Source organism: Cajanus cajan, chromosome 2, assembly GCF_000230855.2.
Source record: "Cajanus cajan strain Asha chromosome 2, NIPB_CcT2T_4, whole genome shotgun sequence".
Taxonomy (NCBI): domain Eukaryota; kingdom Viridiplantae; phylum Streptophyta; class Magnoliopsida; order Fabales; family Fabaceae; genus Cajanus; species Cajanus cajan.
Window position 1 is genome coordinate 2911548 of NC_138518.1, and position 8546 is coordinate 2920093.

Sequence of the window (8546 nt, forward strand, 5' to 3'; positions counted from 1 at the left end):
TGGAGCTTCAAATTTGTATAGTGTATAAATATAGACTTGAAAATATAGAAATATCGGACATGGATGTAATACAGTTCCAAAATTCCAATCAATGAAGACAACTTTATTCTTTTTTCCATTCTTTCCTATCCATCTGTGTATAACACAATTTTTCTCTTCTGTTTTCTTCTATTAAATAAATCACTATCTGCTCAAATATGATTCAAGCATATCGAACAAGACCCTGTGTGTCAAGTAACTGGGAGACATTACGAGACATCTAAGTCAGTCCCAGAGAAAAAACTGTTCGACAGAAAAATAAACACTAGGCACTTGAGCAGTGAACGATGGCTTCAAAATTAGTATAGGCTCTTCTCTATAGTATTTCTTCTTTTCCAGTCATGTTTGGTGTTCTTGTTCCCTCTAAAATTTTTCAATATTCTCGTATCACCCCAAATTTCTTCTCCCTGACTTCACAGGGCTAAAGGTGGATCTGGAATCTCTCCTTAAAAAAAGATTTGACCTTGTGCCTGTCCTACTTATTCTTCTTTTCCCTGTCCTACTTATTCTTCTTTTACCTGTCCTACTTATTCTTCTTTTCCTGAACCTGACCCTGTCTGTAAGAGCGACACCGGGCTTTGTCTCTTCCTCATTACTCACTCTATTAACATGTATTGCAGGGCGAGGTTTCTCTGCTGGCCAACCCCTGTAAAGTATGACTTTGCTAGGTTCCCGAGAGACTAGAAGGGCGCCAGTTTCTTGCTGCAAGAATAACAGGGAAAAGATAAATTACATATGTAGGGAATTTTTGCTGCCCAAGAAAATAAAGAAAGATTCAACGACGAAGAGACGAGGAAAAGGGGAGGGCTTTTCAGCATGTGCACCTCTAGTTTGAACACCAACTCCTGAACTGAGGTCCCTTTTGCCCTTCCTTTGACATTAACTATAGCAAGTGGGTGCCTTTCGAAGTGAGCTTTAATTGTTTGCACAACACCAGACACAATATTGCTCTTTCCTGAGAAGAAAGTATGGGCATAGAAAAGAGAGACATGATAATACTCCTCCCAATAGCATAATTTCAGGGAAACACGAAAGAAAGACAACACAAGACAAAACAAGAAACAGCTGTGAGAGCCATCTGGAGAAAAAGTAATTAATCCGTCGTTCAGAATAAAAAATTATGAAGATGTTGACATCTATGAAATATTTATCCCCCAGCCCCCACAAGAAGTGAGATAAGAAAAGGTAACAGTTTGTGTCATTTCTTTATTTTAACAAAGGCCAAATCCTAGAGTGCTAGTCCCCCCCACCCACAAGAACAGTGAACAATCAATATTGGCATGAGGCAAATAAATCTGAGGACAATACCTATGGCAAGGACAGGTTCCTTTATCAACTTTAAGGCCTGCTTCCGTAGTAGAAGTCTCTCTTTGGTGGAAAGATGAACAGATTTAGAAGGCAAACTCACATTAACCACTGGAACTGATGATTCAGGATCAACTTTTTTGGACAATGAGATTGGTGATTCCATTGCCTTGCTATTAAAGATACAATGCTCAGTATCAGTCACAGAATCACTCACTCCACCCAACTGAAATCCACATTATTTTACCAAATCAATATTTAAAAATGAAATAAGAAGCCAAGAACAAGTCAAACTGACATAACCAAATGATAATCCAGGAGAGAATTGTGGTCAACAGTTCAATTTTTATCAATCAAAGCCATGTGCTTACCTGTGTTTCTTTAGGAATCAAACTAGGCCAGGGTACCGGTTCATCTTGATGAGCTCCACCACCATCAATCAGCTCAACTGGACACCCCTGTATTGCTTGTTGATTGTCCATGGTAGCTTCTCCAGAAGAATTCCAACATATGGAATTTTCTGGTTCACCTTGATGAGCTCCATCGTTATTGATCAACTCAACTGGCTGCTCCTGTATTGCTTGTAAATTTTCAACAGAAGCTTCTTTAGAAGAATTCCAATTTATGGAATTTTCTGGTTCACCTTGATGAGCTCCACCGCTATCAATCAACTTAACTGGCTGCTCCTGTATTCCTTGTTTATTCTCAACAGAAGCTTCTCTGGGAGAATTCCAATTTATGGAATTTTTCAGTTCACCTTGCTGAGGTCCGCCACTATCAATCAGCTCAACTGGCTGCTCCCATATTGGTTGTTGATCATCAACAGAAGCTTCTTTAGCAGAATTCCAATTTATAGAATCTGAACAGGCTTCATATTTGTCTGTAGCCTTGAATCATGCCACAAACTATTTCAGATATTATTTAGGGAACTGTACCAGTAACAACATTGGACTTATAATTCTTACTGAATTTCTGCTCTGATTCTTTCATTCAAAAGGGAAAATTAAAAAATGAAAATGATACAATTAAAAAGAAATATCATTGAAACATTCATTGTTCACAGATAAGACATTCACATATCCACAACATAAATAGATACAAATATTATATACTTTGAATGAGTTCTTGTTTGATATTTTAGATTAAAAGAAAAATCGAGAGAAAGGAATAGGAAAGATAAGTCAAAGAGAAATTGAGTAGAAAAGATATATTATTTAGATGAGTAAAAATAAGAAGGAAAGAAGCTGAGAAATTTTTCTCTGCTTGTTTGAATGAGTGGATGAAAATAATTAAATATATTATATAAAAAAGATATTTAAACTAATTAAAAAGATTAAGGATAACTAAAAAAATTTGTTTTTTACTATATATATTTTTTTCATTACATAAAATTATTTGTTGTTATGAAAAAAATATGAATTTAAAAAAAAAGTATAAAAAAAAAAGCAAATGTAATAAACATTTCCCTCCTATTTCATGTCAACTTATGGGAGGAAATACACTTTTATGTGGAGTGGAACCCACATAAAAACTTTGTTTCTATTTCTCCTCTCAAACAAACAGTGGAAATATGGTATTTCCATCCTATCTCTCTCATCTACATATCCTTCCTCTATTTCCACCGAAACAAACATATAGTAAAAGAAAAGGCACAGAAATTTGAGTTCAGCTGTTAACCCTAAACATTTATAATGGATCATATGGTCTGGCCTGATGCAACCAAAATGCTAATATAATATTTGTAATATGGAAAGGAGATTAGAGTTAAAGAAGTAGCATGAGATAGTTTACCATGTCAAATTTCAATGCTTCAGCTATCTGCTTGCTGTTAGCCTCCTTATCTTCAACCTAGTCAGGTGAATAATCCATATTGCATAATTGAAATCAAGGGGAAATATATTTCAGCAACATAATAATAAAAATGAAGACCACTCACCATTTGAAGTTTCAATTCTTTTATTTTCTTATCTAATGTCGAAATACGAAGCTTCAACGACTGCAGGAAATGAGTAAAAAGGAATAAGGAGGTGGTATGTATTTCATGTAAGATTTGCAGTCAATCCTTTTTCAAACAAATAAATAGTGAGGATGACACTCCATGCCACGATGTAGTGATCACCTCTTAGATACCACTGGTAACAGAATTAACTCCAATCTACCAAATAAATGTTGCATGTAATGTGCTTTTCCAAGATAAAAACAAGTTCTTTTAGATACTTTGTTATATTTAAGTGTGTTCATATAAAAAGAAAAACTGAAGCACTAAAAACAAATTAAAGAATAGTTTTCTTTTTTTCAGATAGGCTTTTGTGCTTCTAATGAAAACAATTTTACCTCACGGCGCTGTGCCTCTATAGAACGCTTCAATGCTTGCTTTTTATTTAAAAGCGTTTGAGGCCTCAAACAAGCAGGGCAACTATAATTCTTTCCACGATACACAATGATTGCAAAGCCCTTTCTCACTCTCTCTACTGCTACTAATATTCCACCGCTTTCTGCCTCTAAGGTCAGAGCTATCTGATACACATCTTCCAGGCTTCCATTACATATTATCTTCACAAGTTCCCGGTACTTCCAATGTAGATGCATATTTTCCACCGTTCCATCAAAAACCCCTCTTCTACCTGAGAATAAAGAGAGGACTTATAAGGAAAAAGGTAGAGTTGTCAAGTATTTTAAATAGCTTTAAAGATCTCATTCACTTCATTTCAAATTTAGAATAATCAGCTATTTATGATTGTGAAATTCAAAAATCATCATCAAGAATCACCTAGTAACAGGAAGGGCTTCATTGTCAAGCCAATCCTTCGCAACATACATTTCTCTTCTTTTGTAATACCCTCTTTATCTATTTCTTGTTCTTGGGGGATCTCTACCAGCTCTGCTAGAAGACTTTCAGCCTTTTCTTTCTTTTCTAATGCCTGTATTCAAACCTATACCATCTGTAACTCAAAAAAAAAAAATGTAACAGAAAATTGAAGCTTTTAATGAAATCATACCATTGACAATTTGATGCTAGTTCTTTTAATAGCTGCTTCAGCCTTAGTCAACATTTGTCGTTTAGTGTCCTTATGGAAGTTCATACCCTTTACTTCAGAATCACACTCTACGGTTCCATCTTTCTGGTCTGGAGTGACTGTAACTGACGAACTGTTTCGAGCCTTTAGTTTGCACATTACAATATTCTTCTGCTGTTTAATGGCTGAAGACACTGCTTCTGGCAAGTAGTCCTTTCCTCTATAGAAAACAATGAATTCTCTATCCCGAGAAAGGAGAATTCCCCCAGTCAGATACTGCAGAGAAGTAGATATTTTATTAAGCTGAAATTGCGATATAATGGTATAATATGTATCATTTTGGTTTTAAAGCAAGATTGTGTTGTATCTAAGTTCTTTCAAATCAACTATCTCAACTAGTTTACTATTGTTACAAAACTAATGCTTAACTAGTTCCCCCGAAAGTTGTGCCAGGTCAGTAATGCAATTAAAATTAAAACTGATAATGGATCTTTGTGTTATTTTATTCATCTCTTGAGAAGGAAAAAGAAAAAAAATAAAAAGCCAACCCTATCAGTTTTAAATTTCATTAAATATTGAAAATTACCAGCTGAAACAACAACTGACCTTTAACTCACTAGCCATTATCTTACTGCTAGTATTCTGCACACCTCTCTTTACAGCAATCTTGACAATCTCACATCTTTCCCAAAGCTTAATAATTGCAGCAGCCAGTCCTTGAAGTTTCCTGTTTCTACCTGTGAGCAAAAGAACAAGAAAAGTGATTAAACCATATTTTGTTCAGGTAAGAAAAGTAGGTCAAATTTACCTAATGCAAAATGACAGGGTAAAGGTCTGCCAAGTCTCTTCAATGTGGTCATTTCTTCAGCTGTTAGTTTAGGCTCCACACCATATGGAAGAAGGCGAAAAGGTTTCCTATATCCAGGAATAACAGTGGGTAGAAGATCAGCATCGATAGGCAGAGGGTCACATCCCCACCAATCAGTAAATCGTGGCCCAAGCCCTGTTAGCAAGCAGTCTGTATCTTCTGCAAGCTCTGCCTCATCAGGCAATTGAAACCGTACTATATTGGGAGTACCTAAACCTAATATCAGAGCTGGTTTTGCTGTTTCAACATTTGAACTCTGCACCGCACATGGTGCTGAATTTATGTCAAATAAGTGGCTCTCACTTTTGTCACAATATTTATCATCATCTTCAACATGTTGCAAAGCATCACTAGTGTTTTCTTGTCTCAAAACCGTATCTGGTAGAAAGTAAGGATACTTATAATCAATCCCTCTGTACAATATTATCTTACAACCAGATCTCCAAACAACAAGGCCTCCAGTTTTTCTCTGACAATTGATTAAAAAAAAACTACAATCAAATAATGTATACATGGGGCACCAAAATCATACTGTAGGGGAGAAAAATGCTTTATTGGGGAAAGGGGGGGGGACTTAATTTCCACTTTGCCACCTGACTCAATTATTGGCTGGCGCACCGGCAGAAAACTCACAACACTTACTGTTTAACAATATTAACGGTTGCATTGCTGAGTTTTGAACCACATGGAATTTTTCTATATTTACTTATGACCACTTATACTTTAACAACTTGAGAGCTGCACTCTTGAGTTTTGAATCAACCACATGGCATTTTTCTATATACCATCTTAGAAAGTGAGTTTGAACTTAACTGAATCTTATAAAATCGACTTGTAAAATGAAGATTGTTCCCCACTTATACACACTCTTATAGCTTTATCTCTAGGTGGTCTAATAGCATATGACAAAATAGGTCCAACAACAATCGCTAACTAGGCTCTGATACTATCTCAAGAAAGTGAGTTAGAGTCTAAATCAACTTTACAAAACTGGCTTATAAGATAAAGATTACACCGCATTTATATACAATAATGGCCATATCTCTAAACAACGATGTGGGATCTCCGACACCTATGGTCAAAGAGGATTTCTTACATTTTTACCTAGAAGAAAAACTAAAAACCCGCATTGGGATTGACAATTATGAATCTCATTCTCACGGTACTAAATTTCTGTTTGGATAAATGTCTCCATAAACAATAATTATAAGATAAGAAAATAAGAAGGTAAAATGAATTGAACATTCCTCATAAATTAAATCAACTTATGCCCCTTAGCTTTCAAAGAAGTTGACCAGAGCCCTTCTATTAAAGTTAAGTGCATATTAGAAGAAGCTCAAATTATTTCTCCTTCTTATTTTGTGCTCCAAAAGTTAAAACCAACTTATGCATTTTAGCTTTTGAAGAAGTTAGACAACAAGAGAGTTTCTAGAAAAGTTAAGTGCATAAATTAATTTTCACATATGGTTAACATATGGAAGAAACTCTATTCATTTTTTCCTCCTAATTTTCTGCTATCAACTTCTCATAAGTTTGAGTTGAATGGGTATACACCAGACAGTGTAAAGTACTCTTACATTATTAACCAATTGCAATTCATCATTGGTATGAAATTTTAGTTATTTGTTGTAAAAGTCAATAAATCCACTATATGCAATGGTTTGTGATTAGATGACAACTACAACTACATAGTCTATTTTGGGAAAACTTCTCTAGAAACACTTTTAGGAGAGAAATCAGAAAGGAAAAATGAAATAAGTTTCTCATTTAGCTAAATTAACTTATGCATTAGTAAATTTGTAAAAGTTCTCCCCTATTGCTTGTATACTCACTTATTCTCTAAGTTTTTAAGACGAAGTTTGACTTATGAGGAAGTTTATTCAACCGTAGCCTAACTGAATTTCATGTACATAAGTATTCATGGAAGCCAAAAATAAGTGCGTATACGAACAGAATTCTGATGCATCAGTGGTAATGCGGTTCACTCACCTCCAACAACTCATGAGTCCTTCTCAAGTCAATCCTCGAAAATTCCTCACAAACGATCCTCACCACCTCGGAACGCTGCCAGCAGTCGTGAATCACGTTCACTATCCGCTCCGTGACGCCAGCCTTCGCCAGCCTCACCTTCCGCTTCGCCGCGAACCCTAGCGTCGTGAGCCGCCGGATCTCGGAGTCCGGGAGGCTCAGCTCCGCCAGCGTCGGCACTGGTTCCTTCCTCCTCCTCAGCTCCTCTCTCCGCACCTTCTTCTGCCTCGCCACCTCGCTCTCGCTCAGCGCCGCGATGCCGGTCCCCGGGACCGGGACCGGGTTCAGCGGCGTGCTCCAGCTCGGCTCGAACGAGTGGCTCACGCGCCGCTTCGGGAGTTCGTGCGGAAACGGCACGAGGATTTCGCCGCCGGAGGAGGAGGGAGGCGGTTCGGTGATGCCGAGACTGCGGAGCTTCTCGGCGATTTGTTGAATTGCGGAGGAGCGGCGGGTTCGGGTTTGGGCTTGGTTTCGGGTATGAGTGTTGGAAGTGGAGCAACGAATGATGAATTTGGTTTTAGTTTTGGGGAATTGAAGAGGGACAAAGTGCAACGAAGAAGAAGAAGAAGGAAAGGCGTGGAAGAAGTGGAAATGAGTTGCGGGAAGCAACATCTCAGTAGTAAGTTAGTTACTTCATGGATGACGAGACTATACAAAATACAACTACAAAGTTTGCACAGTTTATTTAAATAAAACAGTAAAAGGTTTTTTCCACCATTAATTTTCATTTTGTTAGTAATTTTTTTTCCACAAATTTCATTTGAGCAGAGAAATAAGTTTTTATTTTTTCTAAATCACAATATTAAGAGTTAATGCCAAAAATCTCGTATTTAAAGATATAAAAATATATTTAAACTTAAATAAAAATACAGCAAAATATTTTTGAAGATTTTGCGGATTTTCTTTTTATAGACCTATATATATGATACTATTTTCTTTCTTTTAATAAAATAAAAGACATCAACATGATATGAAATATTTGGGCCTAATACAACATAGTCCAATCCTTCTAGCTCCGCATCATATGGAATATTTGGGCCTAAGCTTACAGATGAGACAGGCTAGTAGAAGAGGGGGTGAAATTGAAAATTGGCAAGGATTAAAGCTTTTATGAATAGGGGTACTATTATTTATTTATTTATGATGAAAACCTTATACGAAACACTTAAAATTTCGTCCATTTATTTTTATAAATAAATAGGAGATATACAACGATACTTCAAAAGAGTTTTACGTCATTAACAATGTATTATTATGTACGATAATATTATTAATTTTCATAATAATTA

At 36.2% G+C, this 8546-nt stretch overlaps 1 protein-coding gene across 4 annotated transcripts; it reads right to left on the reverse strand.

Annotated features, from left to right (window-relative positions):
• On the reverse strand, nucleotides 1–7911 carry LOC109788441 (CRM-domain containing factor CFM2, chloroplastic). 4 transcript variants are annotated; one of them, XM_020347166.3, is made up of 12 exons: nucleotides 7219–7909; nucleotides 5170–5698; nucleotides 4968–5098; nucleotides 4344–4637; nucleotides 4115–4265; nucleotides 3679–3968; nucleotides 3281–3340; nucleotides 3136–3192; nucleotides 1716–2231; nucleotides 1348–1570; nucleotides 864–994; nucleotides 1–741 (listed from the first exon to the last, which is right to left on the reverse strand). In XM_020347166.3, the coding sequence occupies exons 1-12, from the start codon at nucleotides 7867–7869 to the stop codon at nucleotides 427–429; spliced, it is 3348 nt and encodes a 1115-aa protein (XP_020202755.2). In that variant the 5' UTR covers nucleotides 7870–7909; the 3' UTR covers nucleotides 1–426. The 4 variants fall into 4 exon arrangements, 2 of the variants coding, with proteins under 2 accessions (XP_020202755.2, XP_082923931.1); XM_083067805.1 differs by having other exon boundaries at nucleotides 864–1117; XR_003802992.2 differs by lacking the exon at nucleotides 1–741 and having other exon boundaries at nucleotides 1348–1517; nucleotides 7219–7911.
• Between the last annotated feature and the right edge of the window lie 635 nt (nucleotides 7912–8546).